The sequence below is a fragment of the Lipotes vexillifer genome, unplaced genomic scaffold (assembly GCF_000442215.2).
Source record: "Lipotes vexillifer unplaced genomic scaffold, Lipotes_vexillifer_v1.1 scaffold466, whole genome shotgun sequence".
NCBI classification, from domain to species: domain Eukaryota; kingdom Metazoa; phylum Chordata; class Mammalia; order Artiodactyla; family Lipotidae; genus Lipotes; species Lipotes vexillifer.
Window position 1 is genome coordinate 1,513,993 of NW_006796103.1, and position 27,810 is coordinate 1,541,802.

General features: G+C 46.1%; 1 protein-coding gene across 1 annotated transcript in view; it reads left to right on the top strand.

The window, feature by feature from the left end:
- The window catches only part of IPPK (inositol-pentakisphosphate 2-kinase), a 50,865-nt gene that overhangs the window by 2,239 nt on the left and 20,816 nt on the right, over positions 1-27,810 (top strand). The window contains exons 2-9 of the mRNA XM_007468167.1: positions 6,328-6,375; positions 8,482-8,577; positions 11,484-11,550; positions 13,827-13,948; positions 15,335-15,424; positions 23,547-23,605; positions 24,009-24,081; positions 27,546-27,810. The exon at positions 27,546-27,810 is cut by the window's right edge and continues 1 nt beyond it. Of these exons, the coding sequence (XP_007468229.1) occupies positions 6,328-6,375; positions 8,482-8,577; positions 11,484-11,550; positions 13,827-13,948; positions 15,335-15,424; positions 23,547-23,605; positions 24,009-24,081; positions 27,546-27,810 (820 nt within the window). The remainder of the gene's footprint in view (positions 1-6,327; positions 6,376-8,481; positions 8,578-11,483; positions 11,551-13,826; positions 13,949-15,334; positions 15,425-23,546; positions 23,606-24,008; positions 24,082-27,545) is intronic.

A 27,810-nucleotide genomic window follows, 5' to 3' on the forward strand; every position in this document is an offset into this window, starting at 1 on the left:
CTGCTTGGTTGTTGTTAGCTCATCATTTGAATTTGAAGATTATCATCACGAGTAGTCTTGTGAGAAGAGGTTCCCACCAAGTGAAGGCGCTGAGTAAAGGGAGAGCTCTGACCCTTGGGTGTGGAGAAACCTTTGTGCTTTGCCTGGGCTTTGAGGGAGGACAGAGCCCTGGAAGGCAGCTTTCAGGACCCTACTGTGCCCAAGGAGAGGGTGTGTGTGTGTGAGTGGGATAGAAGAAGGTGGGTGAGCACCAAGTATTTCTGCTCCCATGGGTGGACTCTCCAGACCCACCTCCTTCATTCTGAAGTAGAGGGTGCCCCTCACCAGGTTTCTTTCAGATCGGGAGACGGTCTCTTTCTCAGAGGGGGCATCGTCTACTTTCAGAATTGAAAGGTCCTTAAAAAATGATGAGTCTGTCCCCTCTCCTTTCCAGTGTCAGAACCCGACATACCTTCAGCCAGCCAGTCCTGAGGCCTGGCATCTGCACTGAAGGAACATGGGATAAGACACAGACAGACAGCCTTCCAGGCTGGTGGGTTGGGAGGCTTCCAGGAGCGCAGGACTTGTAGAAAATGGGGCCTGGATATGGAGGAGCTAAGTGCAGGCCGAAGGAGACCATAGTGTGGTGTGTGCTCAGGGTTGGGCAGTAAGAGATGACAGTGTGAGGCCTGAACCGTATGCCAGTTCTTGACAGGTTGCTGTCAGTTTTCCTGTGGCCCAGTGCTCAGCATCCTTGGGTCCAGCTGTGCAATTTAACCCTTTCCCAGGCACTGGCCCTTGGCCCTGACACTGACCCTCTGAGGTGCTCTAAGGCTGTGGCCAACCTGACACTGTACTCTAGTGGTTGCCTGGAGTCCCCGGCACTGACCCTGTGGGGGGTCTTGGGCAAGGACATTTCCCTTGTGGGCACATACTTTCCTTTCCTTACTGTAGCCTGAGGGTGCTGTCACTTGTTCTAGCGGCTGTGCTAGTTCATGCTGAGCTGTGGTCATGAAGCCTGGTGCTGCCCTCAAGTGCGCTGCTGCTAAGTGGGATTTCTCTCCGTGTGGTGGTGTTGCTTTTACATCTGCAGTGACTCTTCTTTACCTTGGTCTTGTTCGCTTTGGCTTGGCATCCTGTCCTGTGAAGGTCACTGTAAGCCTGGTGTGTCATTTGGTCTCGTATGTGCCTTCAGTGGGGAGAGTCACCCAGGGCAGGCCAGGCAGAGACTCCTCCCCAGGCGCTGAGCTGCCTTCACCTCTGGGGTGCAGGGCAAACAGGGGCCCACTCCCTTTATCACACTAAGCTGTTGTGATGTTTTTCTCCTTATTGACAGAGATAACATGAAAGACTCGCCAACCAGGATCTTTTATCAAAAGTTTATTCCTGATCTTTTAGGTTTTATAGCCTTTCTAAGATTCTGATTGGGCTTCAGATCCTTTCTGCAATTGTTTTGATGCCCTGGGGTGTTTGTCCTGAATATATGGGGTTCAGACAGTCAGGAGCTGTGTGTTTCTCTTCTCTTGTGTTTTAGGATTTGTAGATCATACTTCTTAATGGAGCTGTTGGAAGCAAATGAGTTGTTCTCTTTTTTTCTTTCTTTCTTTTTTTAATGGCGTATTCCCAAGTCCTGGGCTAAATTTTCTCCTGAATCTAGTATAAAGAGTCTTAACGTTCTGTTGCCTATAGTATTTTTTTTTAACAAGTAACTTATTCTGCATTTGAGATTTTTAATGATATTCATACAGGTTGATACAGCTGATGTGACTTCTTGGTGATGTCTCATTGGAGAGCTGTGCATGTAGCCCTGTCTTTATTCCTGGGATCACCTGCAGTTGAAAGGTTAGGATTTGTTATTTCCAAAATATATTCCCTTTGGTGGTTTCCAGTCCTGGCCTTGGTGAGTGCTGAGCTCTGCCTTTCTAGCATGTAGGGGTCTGCTGGTCTAGGTCTGGTATCCTAAGGTGGCATGGTCACTTCCCCCGCCCCGACAATACCTTCTTCCTCCTCAGCAGAACTCAGGACAGCAGCTGCCCCTTTTACCAGGAAGGTAAGGAAGGTTTCTGTGTCTGCTGCAGAAGGACGAGACCACAGCACTGGGTCACCTACCTCTTGGTTTGTTTGGACACCTGCTCTGTGGCCATCACGTGGCCTTGGAGAACCTGGGGTCCTTGAAGGCTCCACTCTACGACACCCTCACTGTGCGTTCCATGCATTTGTGGTGTGTCTTTATAAAACATTCTGATTCTGTTCTGGCTGTTGGATTTTCCATCCTTTAGGGACCATCTGAACACCTCTTCTGCTGCAGCCCCTGAGTGTCCTGCCCCCAAATGTCACCTGGGCTTACACCTCCACTGTCCTGTCCCCCACCTCACAACTTGCATCTGTGTCTGCTTCAGTCCTGAGGCAGCTGTGGGTCCATACAGGCAGGTGAAACATGGGAAGGAAAATGTCCTGCCCATTCCAGACACCTGCTGTCCCCACCTGTGGTCTCCACCTCCTGTCTGGCCTCCCTTCGGAGTCCTTGGCCCCCCTTTATGACAGGGGTTCCCAACCCCCGGGCTGTGGACCGGTATGGGTCCGAGGCCTGTTAGGAACCAGGCCGCACAGCAGGAGGTGAGTGGCGGGCAAGCGAGTGAAGCTTCATCTGCTGCTCCCCATTGCTGACATTGCTGCCTGGACCACCCTTCCTCCCACACCCCGGTCTCCGCCGTGGAAAAATTGTCTTCCACAAAACTGGTCCCTGGTGCCAAAAAGGTTGGGGACAGTTGCTCTATGAGATGTCTCGAGTCACCCTCCATCTGTTCTGTCTGAGGCTGTCAGCCCAACAATGCGTCCCACGCCTTGTCTCTCTTATCCTTCTGTGGGCCCTGGGATGTGTTTCTGGTTGCCTGTGGTCAGCAGAGGCAAGTGACTTGGCTTGGTATTCTGTCACAGGTATTCTGATGGAAGACCTGGGCTGTGCCCGAGTGGGGTGTCTGTGGGTGGTGGCCTTACTGAGAAGCAGGGCTGAGCCATTTGGGGATGCCTGGGGCAGCACCCTGAGGGTCGATTCCTTATGCTGTTGTGTTTATCTGTCTCCCTTTCCCTTGAAAGTTGCCTGATCTCTGCTTCCCTGGGGTCTTCTTGGGGCCCCATCCTGGGTTATATCCTCACTCTGGTGGAAGACCTGACTTGGGCTTGTCCTCCAGCAGTGAGGCTTCAGCGACTGATCAATTCACACCTTGTCTTTGCCAAGAGGCCCTGGAGTCTTAATTCCCACCCACAAATTTCCTTCCTTGGGCTTCACATGGGCAGGTGACCCTTTTATATGTTGTTTTTGTGGTGTTTTATTTTTATTTAATACCAATCATTTGTTCCTCTCTCTGCCCCAGAAAATACAGAATACTAGAAGGAAGAAAGTAAAAAGCATCCAATGTCTCCCTACTAAGAAAATAATTTTTGTTAACACTTGGTGCACTTCCTTCTATTATATGCTTTTATTGGGTACTTAAGCATCCTTATCTGTCTGTTTTTGTTTTCTGCTTTTTCACTCAACCGTACAGCATAAATATGTAGATAATTCTTCACACAAGTTTTCAAGGCTGCAGAGCACTTAGGCAGCCAGAGTTCCTGTGCTATCAGACATTCACATTGTTGTGCTTTTAGAGCTGTTGTGAGCCAGGCTTTGCTGATGTCTTGGTGTTTTGAGCACTTGGGTGGGTTCTCAGAGGGGATCGAAGGAACATCTCCTAGGCCTCGTGGCACATGACATGCCAGTACTCCCCCATCCCTGCCATGGCCTGGGACCCTCACAGCACTGAATGCTTTCTACTCCTTTTATAAGTGGCGTGTTTTACGTTTTGAAGTTGTTTAATATGTATGTGTTAATATGTCATTTCTCTATTCACTGACTTTTTCAGCTTGTTAAAATCTTTGATTTTCATCTAGTGTTCCATGGTATGAGAGAGCACACCATGATTTTCTGTCCGCAAGGACAGAAATGGTGTGCCCCTGGCCTAAGATTCCCTGTCCTGCTTTGGAACAGGGAAGAGCTGCTTCTGCCCCAGACTGTGCAGAAACTCTTGTTAAGCCCCTCTTCTTAGTCTCACCCCTTTCTCTTCGTTCTTAGCATTTTAGCCTAGACACTATGAAGAGGGTATGTTTTAAAATCTGGTTTCTGATATTTAGTTTAAAAGGAAAGGAGTTGTTTCCTTCACAACTGGTTAAGACCTTGTGAGCTGGCAGGGCCCTGGTGCTTACCAGATTATGCGTTGGTTTTGGCTCCTTCATGGGAATCTCCCCGTGGGTGGCTGGATCAGTCCCACTCCATGCCATGGGTGGCCCTTGGACTAACTGCGTCTTTCTGCCAACCAGAGCTGGTGAGGTTGATTTCTCACCTTTTCTCTGCTGTCCACTTGAATACGTGTTGTTTGGTCCCATGGCCAGCCTCATGGCATGTAACAGGGCCACCAACCCAGCCCAGTCAGACCTTTACAAGGGGCAGTTAGCACTCGCCGTCCAGAACAGGTGTGCCCACTGAGTGCTTGTGTTTGTGGAGACTGGCCTTCAAGGCTGACACTGCAGCTCCTATGGTGCAGGTGGGCAGTTTCTGGCGACGGTTTTAAATGGGTCCCTAGAGAAAGCAGTTTTCCTTCAAGCAGACACAACATGACATTCAGAATTTCTTAGCAGGTCTTGAGAAACAGTGAAGTCCAGGTGAGAAGTGAGTGTGCTTTTAGGGGGGCTGAGTTTCTGGAAAGTTGCCTAGAATTAGGGTTTCTGCATATCAGCTTTTGTTTTTCCTTGAATTTTGATGGACTCCTTGGCCAGTTGGTGCCCATGATCGAATACTGATGTCTGCCTGGATTTGGGAGGGGTTAGGGCCATGTACACGTCCTCGACCTTTGCTTCCCCAAGTCTGAGCTTGGGGCTCAGGGAGATGATGGATGTCGGGGGTTTTGAGAGGAGTGTGGATCATCTGAGTGGGGCAGGAAGTGCCAGGGGGTCTGTGGGCTAGGGAAATGGATCTCGTCTCTATGGGCCTTCCTTGCTCTCAGCCATGTTTTGGGTTCTAAAGCTGCACTTTCTGAGCCTCTTCAATCACCAGCTCCTCCCACCCCGCCTAGATCCCAGTGCTCCAGACAGTGCCTGAGCTCCTGCACCTCTGCTGTCCTCCTCCTGTTCACTGCTTCTCCCTGGGCACAGTCCAGGTTCCCGACCCAAGCCCTTCTGCCTGGAACTCCCTGTCTCCATGGGAATGGTTTCCAAAGTTGTCCACATGGAATTATCTCCGCCATTACCAAGGCTCCATAACACATCCAGGTTATTTCCTTGGAGAATGGCCATTTCAAAGGCTGTACTAGTTTAAAAGGTTATTTTTTCCCATTTTTTAAACGTTTTTTAAAACATTTTTGTAATGTATGTTATATGAGCATTGTAAAAAATTGGAAAACCCAAATAAACAACTTTAAAAAATAAGTTCCCAGTTGGTGCTACCTGGACACGCGGTTACCTATTCAGAAGCCCTTTCAGACAGTTCATACAAACTCAGCATGCACATACTTTATTTAAAATTTTTTGTTTTACAAACTTTAAAAAATGAAGAGTAATAATAATCTACAGAAAAGTGGTCAGATCATATGCGTATATACAGCTTGATTATGACAAAATACATGGACCCATATTCTCATGACCAGCCCCTTCTAGAGCCTTCCTTAGGGACCATCCCACCTGCCAGAGATCTTAGTCTTGTCTGTTTTTGAGCTTTACATAAATAGAACAATACCCATACATCATTCTCTAATACATAAACACACAACACACACACACACACACACACACACACACACACACATGCATGTACATATTTATATAAAGATAGGTCCATTCTATAAGCCCTATTCTGTAATGTTTTTCATTTATCACTAGATGATGACTGTACCTTTGTGTCTGTAAATACGGATCTTCCTTATTTTCTTGTAAATGACGGCATAGTATTTCTTGGTCTGGAATATGTCCCTCTGTATTTAACCATCCTACTATTGTTGGATGTTTAGGTTGTTTCCATTTTATCTGGAATTATAAACAGTACTTTTATATGCAGTAGCTAAAATCTTCTGTGCATCTTTAATTAAGATAAATTACTGGGAGTGGGCTGGCTAGGTCAGAGAGCACAGGTTTTCCTGGTTGCTCTGTGTCTTCAGACGTGTGGCCCAGTACTGGCTCCCACCTCCTCCCCGGGGCACTGGCTGCCTGTGGGGCTTCCAGCATCTGCACTGCTGAGGATGGCTCCTTGTCCACAGCCACCCACCCTTATCCCCAGGCTTTGGGTGGGTACTAATCAGACTTTGTTTTATTTTCCAATAGCGTTGTGTGGTGCTTCGTTTTCTGAAGTTTCCTCCTAATAGGAAGAAGGTAAGATCAGTGGATTTGCCACCCAATCATTAAAATAATTATTTAAGAAAACTTTGATTTTTTTCTGATGCAGAAGTTTTAATGCTAACTTTAGAAATTTGAATATGATACAAGCATTCAATGCTGAAAGCAGTGTGTCCATCTTTTGTGCTGGATTCAGCACTTTGACCTGCTGGGGTCACTATGGGTCATCATGGTTAGTCCCTGGGTACTGAGCCAGGAGCCTCCCTGACTAGTTCAGAGAGATCTGCTTGTGGCTGGGGAACCCAGGGCCAGGTCTTGGCTTTGCCTTGGCCATTTTCTTACACCCTGCTGCCTAAGTTTCCCCATCTGTGGAATTGTATCAATGAAAATGAAGTCTGTGATGCTGTGGTAGACAGTCAGCGTTACAAGTCACAACAGGCAGTTCAGATGGAGCCTTGTGTTTCTGTTCACTGAGTCAACCCGGCAGAGTACCCTGGACACCCTCAGAAAGCCATTGTTGTTCTGTTGTATGCCCGCTGACCACTAAGTTGCAGTGTCTCTCTACATTGAGGTGGGATGTCATTGTGGTGTTTGTCTAAGTGGTTGCAGCAGTCAATATGGCATAGCCCTGTGGGAGCCTTTACTCTTTCATGGTCTGGGAGGAAGGAGGGAGGTCCAGAGGGGCTAGGTGTGACCATAGGCTCTTATCTTAAAAGGGGAGAAGAGGCAGGAGCTGCACATCACACCCACACGGTGGGGCAGGGCTGGTGGTTGTTGGGTGGTGAGTAGAAATTGGGCTCAAGATCAGGAGACATGAGTCACCACCTCACCTCGTTTGAGTTATGGAGAAACAGCCAGAAAAGAAGGTGAGGTGGATGGCTGATGGGTATCAATGGTGGCTGATTGTGCAAATGAAGGGCACACTTGCAGGTTAGCTTCATAGAAAGAAAAGTGGGGACTGTGGGAGAAAGCTGAGGGCTGCCATCACAGTGGGGCTGCAGTGAGATCTGGGGACAGTGTGGTTAGTGCAGAGAAAGATGGCACAGGATGGGAGGGTGCAGCTGCTGAAGAGAATTGTGCAGGGTGGTTCTGTTTCTGTGGAATCCAGGTGGAAACTAGAAACATCTCGGAGGCTGCCTCTAGCCCCCCTCCCCTCCCCTCTATCCCCACTCAGGGTCTACAAAGCCTAGACTCGGTGAAGGGCCAGCGTTCTCTGGATGCCTCTATTTTCAGTTTTTCCTGTTTACATTTATTGAGGCAATGTCTTCCAAGGTAACAATTCGCCTTTCTTTATTATATAAATGGCACTGTGTGATGCCAGCTGCATTATTTGTGGGGAGTTGTGTGTGTTAATTCTGTCAATAAGAAGAGCTTTTTGTCAGAAGCCCTGTGTCCACCGCTTTACGTACGGAGCCACTGGGCGTGTTCTGGGGTTTTTTGTCAGGCTTCATTCTAATACAGTAGTCCCCCGGAATGCAGACTGTTGTCTGCCTGTTTTATGGTGCCTGGGTGGCAGCTCAGACTGAGACCTCCCCAGAGCCTGAGCCATGTGTCAGGCACCTCCCAGCCTGCGGTTGAAGAAGACAGCCCTCTCACTCCTGAGCGAGACCTGTGATCAACCCTTTGTACTTCTCGCCTTGGGTCAGAGTGAGGGATACAGGAATGATTTCCTGTCTTACCTAAATCTCACAGCTTATTGATTCTTTAAGAACCTCTGAGGAGAAAATATTTTATTTCTACATCTAGAAGCTGAAGAATAAAATCTAAATATCTACTGATTTTTGGATGGGACAGATTTTTAAAGTCGAATTCCTCAGAAGGTGTGCACGGGCCACTGGCGGCATCCACATGTGTTCCTGGTGGGGAGGAAGGCAGGGGCACAGATATGGTTCTCAAACTTACGGTTTCACAATCACATGGGGCCCTGAGTACAATGCAGAGGTGGGCCTTGGGGGCCTTGTGGGACAGAAGCTCCAGTGAGTGTGGCAGTCTTCATGGTGAGGCTCACCTTCCTCCAGGTCCAGGGCCACTGGTGGCTTTTTGTGGCTACATACATGGCAGCCCTGTATGTGACAGGGGCTTGTGGTGGTGTCAGAGTCTAGGAGGTCCCGGTCATTGAGGTCTTCTTGTCCTCTTTTGCAGACCTCGGAAGAAATATTTCAGCACCTACAGAACATAGTGGACTTTGGCAAAAATGTCATGAAAGAGTTTTTGGGAGAGAACTATGTTCATTGTGGGGTAAGTGATTTTTTTTTTTTTAGTGTAGTCTAAATTCATGGGCCTGTTCTGTATCAAAGTACCAACTTCTCATTTATAGTTTAGAAGTTGCTTAATGATACCCCCTACCCCACCCCACACACACACTGTGTTAGTTACAGAGTTTCCAAGTGCTTTTCTCATTTGTTGCACTGTGAAATAGCAGAGCAGATAGTGTTATTCCCATTTTCTAGCATGAGGTTCAGAGATACTTTCACTTGCTGAGACTCCTGGTCTTCACCATCCAGCCCTCATGGAGGCATTCAGTTTGGTGAGAGCTCTCTAGTGAGGTCCAGGCAGCAACACTGACCTTCAGTGGGCACCTTTGAGCAAGTTAGGGAGAAAAGGGGACCCCCATGCTGGGAGGTGTGACCTGGTCTCGTGGGAGACCCCAGCTGAAGCCCATGTGGGGTGATGGCCTCCGCCTACCTGCAGGTGGTCTGCGTTGCTGGCTTTTTCTGGTCTCAGTGACTGAGAGGAGTGTCTGTTACAGGCAAGGTCTGCTGTTCAGACACTCATGGAGAGGGCAGCGTAAGAAGCCCCAGTGGACTGGCGCTTTGATCCTGGCAATCCTCAGAGCCAGTGGCCTTGGTCCATGCCTGGGACAGCCATTCTTCTGTCTCCACTTTGATCACTGCTGCTTCTCTGCTTACACTGGCCTGACTGCTTGTCTTAGATCAGAGCCCTGAACAGACTAGCAGGTTTGACATTTTGAAAAGAGAGAGTACTGCCTCTGTTTTGTAAATTCTGTACCTTGTGTCCATCCTGAGAAAAATGATACCAAGAAGGTTGAGTAAAATTTCTCTGAAGCTTCAGGATTGCCTAGCAAAGTAGAATTTAAATGGCTCCAACGGCAAAACATCCTCCAAGGAGGGTCGTCCTTTGACAGCTAAGGAAGTACTGTGGATGGTGTTGCTTTGGGTCCCTTAGGGCTGTAGTCTAATCTGTAGGCTGGGACTAAGGATCCTCTTCCAGGGTGGCCCAGAGCCGTGGAGCTGGCAGTGTGGTGCTGACTGTTGACTGGGGGCCTCAGCACCTCCCAATGTGGACTCTCTGAAAGGCTCTGAGCATCCTTGTGACTTGGCCCTGATTCCCCCAGTACACCATCTGAGGGATGACCTGTTCGGAAGTTATGTCTGTCGTTTCCACGGCATCCTGGGGCCTTCACGGGTCAGCCCTAGGCAGTGTGGGACCACACAGGAGCAGAGGTCACTGGGGCCATCCTGGGGGCTGGCACCACCCCTAGTGAGGTCCCCAGCTGTCCTGTTGAGTTGTAAAAGGCTGAAACCCACCACCTGTGAGAGCCTGAGTCTCTGAGCTGTCTGCCTGCTGGGTGCCACCTACTTCTTGACCTGGACGGTGTGTGAGTGAATGCAGGTATGCCAACTACCAGGGTCCTTCTTGGGGAGAGAGCATGCTCATCTGGCCAAGTGGGAGTGTTTCTCTGTCTCACAGCACTTGGGGGCTCTAGACTTTTCTTCCAGGAGAGGCCAGCAGTGAAGGAGAATGGTGAGGAGCTTGGGGTTCCAGCCAGTGGCAGCCCGGCAGGTGGGAATAGCATTGGGGTGTCCCCCCAGGGCCCAGGGCATGCTCTGGCTCCAGGTTTGATTCTGTTTGTCCACAGTGCACAAGGCTCTGGGCATATGAGGTGAGCTCACATTTCGGGAACGTTCATCCCGTTGACATATCTCCTTCGCGTGAAGACACTGCCAGAGTGAAACACAACCTGCTTTTCCTCCAGGTGGTTGTAGTATCGAGAGAGCACTGCCACTCAGGCCCAGCACTGTTGAAATGTGGGATACAGAGCACATCTCTGGCCCGAACAAGACCATGTTCAGGCAAAATCAGCATTTGTAAATGATGCTGTTTTCTCTGACTGATGGCACGAGCTAGGTTAAAGTGGAGCCCTGGGGAGAGTGTTTCCTTCTTCTGTGTCCTGGGATGAGACATAACTAGCACAGTGGTGAGAGAGCAAGGCTCAGACAGAGTGACAGACACACCCCTTGTGCCTGTGCTGCCTCCGGCCCTGCCTGGCTGGTTTGGGGACTGGTCTAGGCCTGTCTTCATGTGAGCTGGATGCTAGGTGGGACAGGGCATGATGTAGAAGATGTGGCATGTAAGTGGACAGGATCCCAGCATTCTCATTCTAGGCAGGTATCTTGCATCCCCTTGGGATTTCTTTAGAAGTCAGAATTCTGCCACCCTGGAAACATGGGGAAGATGATGAGCAATGTGGATTAAATAGAAACTCTTAGTTTGGGAGACTGCAAGAAATAGTAGAGAGTAGTTGCTCCTTTGTTTTTTGCCCCAGAGCACCAAATATTGGCCATCCTGAGTCCTGTGGCTGATGGGCGCCCAGGACGTCTCACCCAGAGATTAATACTTGATCAGACCCTGTTCCTTGAGCTGCTTCTCAGATGGGAATGTGAGGAGCCTCAGGTTGTCTGAGGAGATAGCTGATGAGGAACTTCTTGCAGGCAGAGAACTGCCTCAGGCCCCTGCTCTGCTGTCCACAGACACTGAGAATGAGGATGAGGTCGCCGTGAGAACAGAGGAGCCGGGTGAGGAGCCCTCTGTGGAGACTGACTAGGTGACATGGGGCACGCTTCTGGCCACCACCACTGTGGACACCAGCTGCTCTGAGGAGGGCCTGTTCCTCTTAGTGCACAGAAACTTTAGCCTGTCTGTTTAATCTGGACATGTCCTTAAAATAACAGAGCAGCTTTTATTCCTAAAACCCACATACTGAGTATTTTTTTTAATGTGGTAACATATACATAACATAAAACTTACCATTTTAACCATTTTTAAGTGTTTGGTTCTGTGGCATTAAGTATGTTCACATTGTTGTGCATTCCACACTGAGTACTTCTTATTTGTTCTTACAGGAAGTTGTTCAGCTGCCTTTAGATTTTGTGAAACAGCTTTGTTTAAAGATACAGTGTGAAAGACCAGGTAAGGGTTTCTAGCTTACGAATTTATAATATTCCGTTTGAAATGTGTTTGACATTATTACTCATCTTAGGTAGATATAGATATAGTTTTTTTTTTCTTTTCTTTTTGTGGTACACGGGCCTCTCACTGCTGTGGCCTCTCCCGTTGCGGAGCACAGGCTGCAGACGCACAGGCTCAGCGGCCATGGCTTACGGGCCCAGCCGCTCCGCGGCATGTGGGATCTTCCCGGACCGGGGCATGAACCCGTGTCCCCTGCATCGGCAGGCAGACTCTCAACCACTGTGCCACCACGGAAGCCCTAGATATAGTTTTTAACTTTATTATCAGAGGTAGAAATCCTAGGAGCTCATGAATACAATTCTGGGCATCAGATTTGCAGATCACTGCAGGGAATATATGACCAAGAACAAATTAATAAAAATAAAAATGCATTTTGGAGCCAAGAGGGAGCTGAAGGAGTTCAGGGAGACTTAGGGAAGGGAAGGTGGGCTCCAGGGGGTGCCTGGAGGAGTCCAAAGGAAAACCGGGGTAGACCTGAGCCATGGAGGGTGGGGCTAGGCCCTAGAGGGTGGCAGTCCTGAAAACCTTCTCCCAGAAGCTGGCACCACCCAACCTGCTCATCCTCTTGAGGTAAGGTGAGAGACTTGAATTTTTGTACCTCCTTGCTTCACCTCATGTACTTCCTCACCATCACCATACATACTCACCCCCCATCACCACACATGCTTTCCACCCATCACTACACATACCTTGCCCTAGTCACCTCCCAGACCTTCTCCCATCACCTTCCGTACCTTTCCCAATCACCACAAATACGTTCCCCCATCATCTCCCAAACCTTCCCCCCATTACTCCCCATACCTTCCACTCATTACCAAACATACCCTCCCCCCATTACCTCCCATATCTTACCCCCATCACTGCACATACTTTCCCCCCATCACCCCCCAAACCTTGCCCCCCTTTACCTCCCACATCTTTCCCACATCACCACACATACCCTCCCCCATCACCTCACGTACCCTCCCCACAGTCACCTCATGTACCGCCCCACGTCACCTCACGTATTTTCCCCTCAGTACCTCATGTACCTTTCCTATACTTGCTCGTGGCAGTAATGACAGTAACCATGTCAAAACTTTTCCTGTCACGGTCAGAGGCAAAGATGTAAAATCTATGTTGTTGAGGAGTGAAATGTCTCCTCCTAAAGCACAACCAGGCAGGCAGGGTGTGCAGTGAGTCAATATAAAATCCTTTTCATATTTGATTAGGAAAATGAAAGAAAACAGGATACTGTGCCCTGGAGCCCTCAGTTTGGGGAGCAGTGAGGAGCAGGGCTTCATGGATGGAGAGGACCAACGAAGGGGAAGGAGGCAGCAGCTTTGTTCGAAGCCTGGACTGTGTCTTGGCTCTGTTTTCCCCATCTAGACAAAGACAGACTGAGGCCTGCTGTGGTTCTGCCATCTAGTTACTAGTGCCACACAGCATCATTAGTTTTAAATTGGCAGTTATAAGACTTAACAGTAATAAGACCGTCCCCTATTGTAATAATGACTCATAGTCAGCCTTGTTATGTGAAGGGAGAAAAGCTGACTTCTCCTGGGACCAAGAGGCCATATCTTATGTGACTGTCTACAATATAGCTTCTAGCAGTCAGTGCTGAGGAAATATTGGTGTTTGCATATTCTGAAGGAAGCTTTAAAAGGAAGGTAGTGGCTGTTGCCTCCTTCCTCTCTGAGCTCCTGGCTTAAGGGAGTCACAGAATTGGGGAGCAGTTCCCAAGATCACCCTCACTCATGACAGCTGCATGTTTGGGGGGTCCCCAGGACCAATCTCAGGTCTGATAATTTGCTAGAAGAACCCACAGAACTCACTGTTATCCTCATGGTTATGGCTTATTACAGCTAAGGGACACAGATTAAAACCAGCTGAGATAAGAAGGGTCAGGGTTTTTGCTGGGGCTTGGGCATTTAGACACAGCTGACCATCTGTGTGGCTGCCCTCAGCCCCCAGCCCCTCTGGAGGTCAAGCTGATACTACAGGACCCAAACTCCTACCACAGATCGCAGCATTATACTCATGTGACTCTAGGTCCCCAGGTAAACTCCTCAGACAAGATATCCCAAGGCTTAGAGGTGACCTCTCAAGAGTGGAGGCCAAGGCCAGCCCTCTCTTGGGCAAGGCTGATCCTTCCCCAACAGGAGTCCAAGTTTCCATGGAGTCATCTTGTCTCTCTTGCACTGATCCTCAGTTATTTTCCTTGCTCTGTTTTCCAGAATCTCGCTGTGACAAGGACCTGGACACTCTCAGTGGTTATGCTCTGTGCCTTCCCAATTTAGCCAGACTTCAGACCTACCGTTTTGCAGAGCACCGGCCAATTCTGTGTGTAGAGATCAAGGTGAATTTCTGTCAAGGGGGAAATGATGTGGGGGAAAAGGGAAAGGTGGGTCCAGGCTGTAAATCCATGAGTCATCTGCCTGGAGTGCACTTTGCCCATGCTGGGCCCCATGACCTAGGCATCCCCCAAACTCCCAGAGAGTAGGCTTACTTCTTGCTCCTTCTGTGTGTGCCTCTTGCACCGTGCTATTCTGGTTCCTTACCCTGGCCAGACCTGAGGGGCATGGTTTCCCAGACCCCCAGATTTAGGCTTGTTCGCAGGTGTCATAACAGGGAACCAGACAGGGACAAGCCCTAGCCGATGGCCGCCAGAAGGAAGCATGGGTTCCACTCTGCTTATTTTCCTTGGAGGGTGCAGCTTGCCAGGGCCTCTCTTGACCTCCTTCCCAGCTGTGCCTACTTGACTGCTGCATGCCATGCTCCAAGAGCTCAGCTTGAGGACCACCCTTTAGACTGGGTGACACTCTGTTCCTTTGCTTCTCAGGAGAATGCTCAGGAGAGACCTCCAGGAGACATAGAAGCCTTTGTGTCTCTCAAGGCCCTGGTTTGTCGTGGCAGGGATCCTCAGGAGGAGGCAACAAAAGATGTTCCTTGTGTAGTGCAGGGCAGTGATTGCTGGATAAGGGCCAGGCCCCTGCTTCAGCTCTGTGGCTCAGGGTCCAGAGTGGCCACCTGAATCTCCCTCAAGAAGCCTGCCAGATACCTTGTTATTTGTTTCCTTCCTCCAAACCTCTGGTGGTGACTTGTGGGTCATGCTCTTGGCCCTGAGCATTCACACCCCTGGGTGTTCAGTGTGGACTGATGTTCTGCTTCTCCAAGCAGAGGATGAGTGTCTCAGGCGTCACAAATGATGGGCAGTGTGATCTTCAGTGCCCCGACGCTAGGCAGTGGTCTTTCATATTGTATGTGCCCAGAAATCATGGCTTTTAAAAGGTAACTAGAGTTTCCGATGTTCTGGGAGCCCAGCAGCCATCATATGGGCACCTTCCCCTTCACACATTCTTATCAGAGGGACCAAGGGTTCTTCTCCTTGGAGCTGGAGTGTGTGGCAGATCTGCACTCCTAGAGTCTTTCCAGTCTTGTTCTATGATGAAAATGCAAAGCTACTCTTTGTTGTCAAGCTAGCAATTGAGGCATCACTGTTCTTCCCCAGTGAGAGTTCTGGCTTTGGATTCTCTAGTGGCAAAGAGATATTTATGTGATGCAGTCGGGGAGGCATCAATTCCCACTGGGGACTGAAGATAAAAGCAACTTTGGGGAATGTTTATATCTAACACTTGCTGATTCTCCTGAGAGCTGCACTTCATTATCCTGTAGTTATATGTCTACCTAAAGGTATGTGTTTTCTCCCTAAGCTTTTTTTCTTCCTTACTTGTTTATTTTGCAGCCAAAATGTGGGTTTATTCCTTTCTCCAGTGATGTTACGCATGAGATGAAGCATAAGGTGTGTCGTTACTGCATGCACCAGCACCTCAAGGTGAGAAGAGTTGACCAGCTGGGTTCCCTCCCTGCACAGAGCCTTGTGATGAATGGCTGGGCCACCTAGAGTTTTCAGAGGAGTAAAATAAAGCATAGATATTATTTACTTTTTGTTTCAAAAGTACTTCATGTTCATCTTTTTCTTCTTAATTGAGACATTTGCATATCCTAAGATTTACACTTTTAAAATATATAATCCAGTGAATTTTAGTTTATTCATAAAGTTGTGCAACCATCACCACTATCTAATTCCAAAACATTTCATCACCTCGAAAAGAAGTCCTGTGCCCATTAGGAGTCACCCCCTGTCCTGCCAACCCCTGGCAACCACCTATCTCTGTGGATTTGCCTATTCCGGACATTTCCTATAAATGGAATCACACAAATTATGGCTTTTTGTGACTCTCTTCTTTTACTTAGCATAATATTTTTGAGGTTCATACACATTGTAGCATTTATCAGCACTTCATTTCTTTTATGGCTGAATAATACTCCATTGTATGGGAACATTTTGTTTATCCATTCATCTGTTGATGGACATGTGGGTTTTTTCCTTTTGGCTATTGTGACTAATGTTGCTATAAATGTGCGTGTACATGTACATGTTTGAGTCACTGTTTTCAGTTCTCTTGGGTATATTCCTAGCAGTGGCATTGCTGGGTCTTAGGGAAATTCTGTTTAACTTTTTGAGGAAATGGCAGATTGTTTTCTACAGCTATAGCACCATTCTATATTCCCACCAGCAATGTATGAGGGCTCCAGTTTCTCCACATCCTCGCTTGCACTTGTTATTGTCGCTGTTTGTGATTATAGTCATCCTATATGGATAGGAAGTAGTATCTCATGTGATTTTCATTTGCATTTCTCTAACAGTTAGTGATGTTGAGCATCTGTTCATGTGCTTATTGGCTATTTGTATATCTTCTTTGGAGAAATGTCTATTCAAATTCTTTACCTGTTTTTGAAATGAGTTGTTTATTTTTTAGTTGCTTTAGGGGTTCTCTGTTTATTTTGGATATTAATTTCTTTATCAGATATGTGATTTGCAAATAGTTTCTCCCATTCTGTTGGTTGCCTTTTTACTCTGTTGATAGTGTCCTTTGTTGCACAAAAGTTTTAAATTTTGATAAAGTCTAATTTGTCTTTTTTTTCTTTCGTTGCCTATGCCTTTGGTGTCATATCCAAGAAATGTTTACCTAAACCAAGGTCATGGTGCTTTTCCCATGTTTTCTTCTAAGAGTTTTATAGTATTAGCTCTTATGTTTAGATCTTTGATCCATTTTGAGTTAGTTTATGTGTTTGATGTTAGGTAAGGGCCCAACTTCATGTGATATACAGTTTTCCCAGGACCACTTGTGAAAAGACCGTCATTTCTCCATTGAATGGTCTTGGCACCTTTATCAAAAATCTATTGGCCATATATGTGAGGGCTTATTTCTGGCCTTCTGTTGTATTCTGTTGGTCTGTATGTCTGTCCTTATGCCAGTACCACACTCTTGATTGCTGTAGCTTTGTAGTAAGTTTTGAAATCAGGAAGTGTTAGTCTTCTAGCTTTGTTCTTTTTCAAGATTGATTGTTCACGATTGTTTTGGCTATTTGAGGCCCCTTACAATTACATGTGAATTTGAGAATTGGATTTTTCATAACTGCCAAAAAAGGCTTTGGAATTTTGACAGAAATTTCAGGAATCTATAGGTCACTTTTGGTAGTACTGCCATGTTAACAATACTAAGTTTTATAATCCATGAACACAGGCTCTCTTTCCACTTACTTAGGTTTTCTTTAATTTCTTTTCAGCAATATTTTATAGTTTTCAGTGTATAAGTCTTTCACCACTTTGGTTAAATTTATTTGTAGGTATTTTATTATTTTGGAATATTGTAAATGTGGTTATAAGTAGGATTGCTTCCTTAATTTCCTTTTTGGCTTGTTTATTGCTAGGGTATAGAAACACAACTAATTTTTGTGTGTTGATCTGGTACCCTACAACTTTGCTGAATTCATTTATTAGCTTTGGTAGCGTTCTTGTAGATTCTTTGGAATTTTCTATGTACAGGATCATGTCATCTGTGAATAGAGTTTTACTTCTTCTTTTCCAATTTAGATGTCTTTAAGCTTCACGATTTCCAAGACAGCAGCTGGGATTTTTGATAAGGATTCCAGTGTATTGCAGATTAGTATGGGAAGTATTGCCACCTTAACAGTATTAATACTCTGTGAACACAGGATGTTTTTCCATTTATTTAGGTCTTTAATTTCTTCCAGCGATGTGATAAAGTTTTCAGCCTATAAATCTATGTGTCTTTTGTTGAACTTATTCCTAAATTTTTTATTTTTGGGGATGCTATTGTAAATGGAATTTTTAGAAATTTCATTTTCAGATTGTTTTTTGCATAGAAATACAACTGATTTTTTAATATATATATTTAATTGTGATGAAATACACATGACATAAAATTTACCATCTTACCCATTAAGTGTACAGTTCATTGACATTAAGTACATTTACATTGTTGTGCAACTGTGACCATCATCCATCTCCAGAACATTTTTCATCTTGTAAAACTGAAACTCTGCATCCATTAAACAACTCTACATTTCTTCCTTTCTCAAACCCCTGGCAACCACCATTGTAGTTTCTATCTCTGTGAATTTGACTACTGTAGGGACCTCATACATGCGGAATCACACAGTATTTGTCCTTTTGTGACTGGTTTATTTCACTTATCTTAAGGTCCTCAAGGTTCATCCATACTGTAGGTTGTGTGAGAATTTCCTTCCTTTTTAAGGCTGAATAATATCCCATTGAATGTATATACCATATTTTGTTTATCCATCCATCCATTGATGGGCACTTGGGCTGCTCCCATTTCTTGGCTATTGTGAATAACACTTCTGTGAACATGGGTGTACAAATATTTCTTTGAGACTCTGCTTTCATTTCTTTGGGGTATATACCCAGAAGTTGAACTGCTGGATCATATGGTAATTCTGTTTTTAATTATGAATACAATATTGTATAGAAATAGTAAGAGTGGGCATCCTTATCTTGTTCCTGATATTAGGGGTAAAGCTTTCAGAATTTCGCTGTTGAATGAAATGTTCTCACTGTGAGTTTGTGAAAGATGTTCTTTTAGAGTTTTTTGTTTTGTTTTTATTAATCAAGAAAGAATGTTAGATTTTGTCAAATGCTTGCCCTGCATCTGTTGAGATGATCATGAGTTGTTTTCCTCTTTCTATTAATATGGTGTATTACATTGATTGATTTTCATATGTTGAACCACGCTTGTATTTGATTGATAAATCCCATTTGATGATAGGTGTGTAATCTCTTTAATATGCTGCTAATGTGGTTGGTTAGTTTTTGAGGATTTTTTCTTGAGGGATATTTGTCTGTAGTTTTCTTTTCTAGTGATGCTTTTGTCTAGTTTTGGTACCAGGGTAATAACTGGCTTCATAGAATGAGTTAGGAAGTGTTTTCCATCATTTACTCTTCAGTTTTTTGGAAGAGTTTGAGTATTGGTGTTGATTCTTCTTTAAACATTTGGTAGCATTCAGTAGCAAAGATGGGCCAGATGGTCCTGGGGTTTTCTTTATTGAAAGATTTTTTTTAAGTCTTTATTGAATTTGTTACAATATTGCTTCTGTTTTTTATGTTTTGTTTTTTTGGTCCCAAGGCATGTGGGAATCTTAGCTCCCTGATCAGTGTTTGAACTCACACCCCCTGCACTGGAAGGTGAAGTCTTAACCATTGGACTGCCAGGGAAGTCCCCGTTGAAAGATTTTTGATTACTGATTCAGCCTTTTGTTGTGTCTGTTTAGATTCTCTATTTCTTCTTGAGTCAGTTTTGGTAGCTGTATGTTTCTAAGAATTTGTTCATTTCATCTAATTTGTTGGCATATAATTGTTCATAGCATTCCTCTAAAATTCTTTTTATTTCTGCAAGGTAGGTAGTAATGTCTTTTCTTTCATTCTTGGTTTTAGTCATTTGAGTCCTGTTTTTTTTCTTGATCTAGCCAAAAGATTGCCATATTTGTTGATCTTTTCAGAGAAACAACTTTTGGTTTTGTTTCTTTTCTCAAATTTTCCCTTTCTAGACTCTGTTTCATCTGTCTCTGCTCTAATCTACTACTTCTTTCTCTCTGTTTGCATTGGATTTAGTTTGGTCTCTAGTTTTTTAGGGTAGAAAATTAGGTTATTGATTTGAGATCTTTCTTCCTGTTAATATAGGTGTTTACAAGTATAAATTTCTCTCTAAACATTGCTTTCTCTGCCTCCTATAAATTTTGTTATGTTGTATTTTCATTTATCTCAATTTATTTTTTGACTGCTCTTTTGATTTCTTATTTGACTCATTGATGTGTTTAGTTTTCATGTATTTGTGAGTTTCTCAAATTTCCTTTTATTATTTGTTTATAGTTTTATTCCACTGAGTTTGCAGAGTCATATCTTTTTAAATTTATTGAGACTTCTTTTGTGGTTTAACATATGGTTTCTCCTTGAGAATGTTTCATGTTTACTTGATTAGAACATACTCTGCTGTTGTTGAGTGGAGTATTCTATAGATATTTGTTAAGTCTAGTTGGTTTATAATGTTGTGCCAGTCTTCTACTTCCTTGTTGATTTTCTGTCTAGTTGTTCTACCTATTGATTTAACATCTTAACCTAAACAATCTAACTCAATAACAATTCAATTTCAGTAGTATACATAAACTGTGCTCCTATATAGCTTTGTTGCCTTCCCCCTCTGTTGTGCTGTTATTGTCATACAAATTAAGTCGTTATGCATTGTATGCTTGTCAATACAGATTTGTAATAATTGCCTTATGCAGTTATAATAATTGCCTTATGCCATGCAGGGGACATTCTGTCTTTTGAACCAGGTAGAAGAAAAAAGTTACAGAAAAAATATATTTATATTATCCTTTATACTTACCTAGGTAGTTCCTTTACCCAGTGCCATTTATTTCTTCATGTGGATCTGAGTTACTGTCTTTTAGTTCAGCCTGAAGATTTCCCTTTAGTATTTCATGTAGGGCAGGTTTTCTAGCAACACATTTTTAAAGTTATTGTTTATCTGGCAATGTCTTAATTATTGCTTCATTTGAAAGGATAATTTTATAGGCAAGACTTCTTGGTTGATAGTCTTTTTTCTTTCAGCACTGTGTGTGCCATCCCAGTGCCTCTGGCCTCCATGGTTTTCAGTGAGAAATCAACTGTTAATCTTATGGAGGATCCTTTGTACATCATGAGTCACTTCTCGCTTGCTGCTTTCAAGATTCTCTCTCTCTTTGTCTTTGGACTGTTTTATTATGATGTGTCTAGTGTGGAGCTCTTGGACTTTATCCTAAAATCCACTGATTGTTTCTTCTGCCTACTCAGATCTGCTGTTGAGCCCTTCTTGTGACTTTTTCATTTTAGTTATTGTATTTTTCAATTAACGAATTTCTGTTTGGTTCCTTTTTATAATTTCTATCCTTATTAATATCCCCTGTTTGTTAATACATTGTTCTCCTTGTCTCCTTCAGTTCTTTGTCCTTGGTTTCCTTTAGCTTAAAGCTTATTTAAAATAGTTGAGTTAAAGTCTTTGTCAAGTAAGTCCAATGTATGAATTTCTCAGGGACAGCCTATTGATTGTTTTTTTCCTGGGTATGGACCATACATTTTTGTTTCTTTGCATGTCTTGTAATGATTTGTTGAAAACAGGCATTTTGAGTAATATAACGTGACCACTCTGGAAATCAGTTTCTACAACCTTTCTAGGATTTGTTGTTGCTGCTTGTTGTAATTGTTATTGTTTTGTGTTTTCTTTGCCAAGTTTGAGAAGTCCTGTTCTTTGTTGTTTGTGGCCTCTGATGCTCCATTAGCTTAGGTGAGCAGCTAATGGTTTAACAGAGATTTCTTAAATGCCTGATACCGTTAAGTCTCCCAGGCTTTACTGAGGGGCTCTGTGTGTGTACTGGGGCCTGCCATCAACACTTAGCAGGGCGGTTGCAACTCTGCCTTAGCCTTCACTTCTGCAGAGCCTCAGATCACCAGAAGGTGGTGGCCTTTTCAGGTCTTTCTGGAGCTTGTGCATGGCCGCCTAGATGCCCAGAATATACTGGAGCTTTTCAAAGCCCTGTGTACATGTTGTTCCTCTGCTTTTTCTTTTTAGTTTTAGGTTAGCCTATTGTTTGCCCCAACTGTTAACCAGTATCTCAGGAAGTCATGAAGTTAAACAGTTGCCTCTGAATATTTTTCACAAATGTCCCTGGGGGAAAATGCACCCCCCTCTTTTTTTTTGGGTGGTACATGGGCCTCTCACTGTTGTGGCCTCTCCCATTGCTGAGCACAGGCTCCGGACGCGCAGGGTCAGCGGCCATGGCTCACGGGCCCAGCCGCTCCGCGGCATGTGGGATCTTCCCAGACCGGGGCACAAACCCGTGTCCCCTGCATCGGCAGGCGGACTCCCAACCACTGTGCCACCAGGGAAGCCCGAAAATGCCCCTTTTGTAATTGGTTAGCTCTGGGTCAAGTCAATGAAGACAGGAAACCAAGAGACAGGTCAAATAATGACCACTCTCTGGGAATGAGGCTTTGGAGAAGCTCCTACACCATTAGCCTTCTCCAGTGGCTGCCACACTTCTGTTTTCACTGTGACTGGGGATGTTGGTTTTTAGGGTTCCCTTGGTGCTAGACAGAAGGGGTAACAATAAGGCATTAAAAGTGCCACATAGCTCACTGTTCTTATTTAGATATGGCCATTTTTCTTGTATAATACTTTCCAGATTGTTGTAAGCCTTTGGTTAATTTTCTGGTTTCTGAAAATTTTGATCCTGACTGTTTTTGCCAGTTTTCTCCTTGCCCTTACGGGGGAGAGAATTTCTAGAGGTCCTTAGTCCATCTTTTCTTTGTGGTGTTATAACTTTCTAGGCTCTTAGGAAAAAGAAGGTATGTGAGCCATTCCCTTTAGGAGATGGTTTTCATTGTTATGTTTCATTTTCAACATATATGATGGATTTTTAAGAACTGGGTTTTGTTTTGGTTTTTTGGTTTTTTGCTATGAAATAGTACCTGCTTGTTTAATTGATAAAATATGTAATTTTATGAATTAGGTCTCCTGCCTTCCCAGAGGTAACTCACGTTGTCAGTTTGCATGTCCTTCCAGACTTCTTTCTGTGCCAACAAAAATATACGTGTTATTCAAGTGGAAGTGAGGTGATGCCTTTCCATACACATATTCTCATGTGTGCTCACACATGCATGTGTGCACACATACACTTTTATAAAGCAAATATGGAGTCTTGCCATAAGTTATTGTTCTGCTAATTGCTTTTTTCACTTAAATAATCCTTGGAGATTGATTGTTGTGTATCCTTCAGGGCTTTTTCAATGCATATTTAGATACATGCATGTACAGATGCACATATCCTTTTTTTTTTTAAAGTAAAGTGATTTCATATGCATTGTTCTGCCAATTGCTTTTCTCCTTGAATAAATATTGGTGATTTTGAGCTCTGCCTCTTTCTGTTAGTGGCTGCGTATTATTTATTCATTCCTTCATTCAACATGTGGCTTGCTGTGTCCTGGCCCATACGAGCAGATGTCCTTTGATTTATTTAGTTGTTTCTAGGTCTTGCTGTCACAGTTAGGTCACAGTGAATCCTTGACCCAGCAATTCCTCATACATTTGCCAAATCAGGGGGCATGCACATTTAAAATTTTGATGGAAACCAGCAAGTTGCCTTTCAAAAGGTTGTACCAATTTATCTTCTCGCTGACAACATGAAATTGCTAGTTGGGTGCACCCTCCCCTTCCTGGATTTTATAATTGTAAAGATTTGTTCATCTGATTACCAAAATTCAGCCATGTCATCTTATAAAGGTGCTTGCGGCCGCTTCTCTGCTCATGTGGAGGGGCTGGCAGCTACGTGAGTCTCTCAGAGGAGGGCCAAAATTTCCTGGGGTCACAGTCAAGCCCCCTGCCCCAGCAAGTGATGTGCACTTGGAGGTGGTGTCATCTGCTGGGCCCTTCAGCTGTCTTGGTCATCTCACAGTCACTTGGGCTGTTTTGTGTGTTAGAGTTGGAGTGCTCCCCCAGTCCACTCATTGATACCATGTGGTGGTTTCTTAACAGGTAGCAACTGGGAAGTGGAAGCAGATAAGTAAATATTGTCCCCTTGATCTCTACTCAGGGTAAGCGAACACTTCTTCTTTGTCCCTAGTGCTGCCTTTCTTGGTGGGAGGTGGGAGTGGGCCGCATCCTGTGAGGTGGGGGGCTACTTGACTGCAGATAGCCAGGGCCCTGGGCAGGGCCCAGGGTTCTTGCCTAGGGTCAGTGTTGCCTCCATAGGTTCCTGCAGATTACCTGTGGGAGCCAGTGCCTGGGGAGGTATTGCCAGAGGATGGGGCAGAGAGCAGGGTGGGGATTAGGGGCAGGGATGGGGGTGCCTCTGTGAGTAGGGCTGGGGAGAATGCAGCTCCTTAATCTGCAAAGCTCAGAGACCTCGAGTGGCAGCTCTTGGGCATGTCCCCTGAGCCATGGGCAGGTGAATGCAAAGTCTGCTTTAATTCTGTCAATAATACTTTCTCCTTTTAGAAATAAACAGAGAATGTACTTTGCTTTGAAAAGCTTGTTACAGGAGGCACAGAACAACTTAAAGATCTTTAAGGTAAGAGCTGCTTCTGTCTTATGGCACTTTTAGGGTGGGGCCTGTTGGTGTCTGAACTGAGCTGGATGAACCCATGGTGCTTTGGTCCCTTACAGGGCTCTGTGACCTTGCAGATGAGGGCATCTGGGCTGGGGCTGGCTTAGCATGATACTTTGGGTCCTTTTTCCAAGCCTCATTTCATGGGCATGTCATCCTGGGACTCCTGGGATGTGTGACGATGACTCCTTGACCACTGGGTGGCCTCGGGCTCCTTTGACACATAGACCCTGACTCTGGTTCTTGGAGAAAGATGGCCCTGACTGCGTCCCAGGAGTCCTGTGTGGTTGAGATGGGAGCAGGAGCTGGGGCAGGGCATCTTAGAGGGTGGCCCTCCCGAGTAACTTAGGGAACTTATAATTTGGGGATCTCCTTGTCAATTAGTGAGTTCTCAGAGTCCTGCATCCTGATCGTGGGAACGGTTCTGCATGCAGAATATTCACCATCTGGCACTGGCATCTTCTGCTTCCTCATTGCCACCTGCTGCTGGCACCCTGACCAGACTTGCTGAGGCCCTGTGGTCTCCTGGCCTGCTGCTAGCGGGAGGAGGAGGAGAGGCTGAGGGACAGGAGTGTGGAGAGAGGGGGTGCGGGGAGAGGGGAGGAGGGCTGGCCCAGATCTGGAGGAGGGCTTGGTGTGGCCTGTGTTGGAAGTGTGTCCCCTGGGATCCCCCTGGTCACCTCCTTTTCTGCTTACCACTGACTGACCCCAGTCTTGGTTATCTTCTTATTAAGTATGACATATAAGCGAGACTTTGTGACAGGCTCCAGGTTCACAGGCTCTGGATCTGTGTGGAGTAGCAGGGCTGTTGGGTGTGGACAGCCTTGTGCCCTCTGTGTCCTGCTCCGTGTGGATAGTGCTGTTCTGCACACTGGATGCCCCTCAGAAGTGGGCTCAGAGAAGTTGGGAGGGAAGCCTATTCTTGCTTTGCTTCCCCCCACGGTTCAAAAATCTGGTCAGAGTGAATCAACTTTACCTTGTCTGCCTCCACCTTCCCAAATCTAGAAAAAGAGGACATTTTAAAATCAGTTTTTATTTCTAAATCTTATAAAGACTTCAGGAATTGTATATTTAAATCCTAAAGATAAGTTCCCTTTCATCTGGGGATTTATTTGGAACCTATAATGAGGCTGGCATTTTGTCCTAAATGGACCCTTTTCTGACTGCCCCCGCCTAGGCTGGCCTGTCAGGCCCACACTTAAGCTGAGTGGTGAGTCTGGCTTGGCCCCTGGATGAGCTGATCTGTCCTGGGGCCTGGGACCTGGGACTGAGAACCCTGGCTATCTGCTGCTTCTGTTGAACTCAGCTGGGGGAAGAAAATCCAGAGGTTGAGATAATAGTTTCAAAAGAGATGGATTGAAAGAAGTGACACGGAATGGCTTTTTAAAATAATCTCCGGAGCAAGTCAGTACATTATTGGAAGTGCCAGCACCCCTCAGGAGCAAGCTCCCTGGTTCTGAAGCTCACGCCTTCCCTTGTTGTGAAATTCCATGTGTGGAATAAGTTTCCTGGGCCACGGTCGGTGCTGCCACCGTGCTTTCTGTTGTTGGAGCCTTCTCCTTGTCTGTCTGAATGTTGTTCACAGACTCCAAGTCTGTGGCTCTGTCCACTAATACTGGACACTTGTGAGATGTGGTGGGGGACATGCGGGGTTGTCACAGAGCCCAAGACGATAGCTCTCTGCCAAATGTCACATGAGGTGCTTGAGCAACCATATTTGTATATGTAAAATGCCCATCTACCTGGATTCCAGACATTGGGGAGAAGAGACCTTCTATTGTCCAGGGGTCACTCAACTGCTTATGGGCCTGGAGGAGAGAGTTTCACGGTAGGCCAAGGCTGCCCTTGCACTGGACCGCAAGCCAAACTCTGGCCCTACCTCCTGGTTGCAACCCATGTTGACTGGTTTTGGCTTGGTACTTCATCTTGGCCTGCTTTCCTCCTGGGAGCTCCTGCTTTTCCTTTGCCTGGCGCACCCTCCTCCCTCTGTAAGGCCATCTCAAGGGTCCGCATCTCTTGTTGGTTTCCCCTGGTCCTTTGGCCAGCAGTGGCCACAGTTGTGTTCCCATCTCCCTGGACACCCACATCTGTGAACTCTGATGGTGCTAACAGGGGGCTCCCAGGGGAGGCATCATGCTGCTGAATCCCGGGAACTTGCTGAGGGAGGAATGTCCAGTCCACACTTCTCACTGGGTTGAATTGACCCCCATCTGCCATCTGGGGGCAGAGCAGGAATCGTCCTCATCGTATTAGCTACTACTGCATAACAACTACTTACCATCTCAGTTTTTGTGGCCAGGAATTAAGGAGCAGCATAGCTGGTTCTGACTCAGGGTCCCTCTTGAGGCTGCGTCCCATATGAAGGCTCAGCTGGGGCCTGGGCTCTGCTCCTAGGATGGCGCCGCCATAGCCATTGGCAGAAGGCCTTAGTTCCTGGCCATGTGGGACTCCACGGGGCTGCTCAGTGCAGCTGCTGTGATCTGAGAAGCGAGTCATCAGGACAGAAGCCACAGCCTCTTTTATAACGTAATCTTGCTGGGGGTATGCTATTGCTTTGCTCGTATTCTGTCAGTCACACAGACCAGACCTCCACAGTGCAGAGAGGACTACAGAGTATGAGTGTCAAGGGATGGGGGCCATTGGGGACCTACCTGGAGGCTGCTGACCACGCTGTCCACAGACAAGGAAACTAGGGGCAAGGGATTCATCACTCCCCTGGGATTGGCTGATGCTCAGGGGCGTGGGGACCAGGATTCCCTTAGGAGTTTTCCTCCTAGATACCACAGACCCCTGTAAAAGTCACAGGGTTGTACCCACTGAGCATCCTTTCATGTAGCCCTGGGAACATTGGTGCCATAAGGAATTTCTTTGCTGGACTTGGTTTTAGAAGGCAGGATGGCCTCAAATGAAGATTTCTATACTAGTGATGCTGTTGGCCTTACCCACCCTGGCTGGAGCCTCGCTTAGTCTTTCGCAGAGGACAGAAGCTTTCTGGGATGCTGGCGGCCGATGTCCACACTGGCTGAGAAGTTTGCTCAGGGTCACATGACACCATGTGTCCCTCAGTAGCACAGTAGTGTCACTTGGCCTCTTGCGTAACAGGCTAGGGCCTCTGGGAGTTTGTGCTTTGGGCCGAGTTTGCTAACATCCCAGGTGTTCTGGTCTGAAGGTTTGTATCTCAGGCCCAGGGCTCTGATCTTTGGTTTTTGAGAACTTTTCTCCTTTTTCATGTTCCAGTGGGATTTTTCTCTTGGTCAGTGACATGGTACATGAGGGTGGGTTTCCCCAGAGGGCTGCAGTATGCAGAGACCCCAAATGGGCGCATGTAAAATGTCTGGTCCTTTGGCCTGTCTAGTGGGTGGGGATGGAGGTGTCTTCCTACCGGCCTGTTGGAGTTGACGTTTCCCTGTTTCTTTCCCTTCCTGAAGAATGGTGAGCTGATTTATGGTTGTAAAGATGCCCGCAGCCCTGTGGCTGACTGGAGTGAACTTGCACACCACCTGAAGCCATTCTTCTTCCCATCCAATGGCCTGGCCAGTGGGCCCCACTGCACAAGGGCCGTGATCCGGGAGCTGGTGCGTGTCATCACACGGGTGCTACTGAGTGGCTCGGACAAGGGCCGGGCGGGCGCCCTCAGGTCAGGGCCTGGGCTGCGGGGCCCACCTGTCTGTGAAGCCAGCCCTTTCAGCAGGG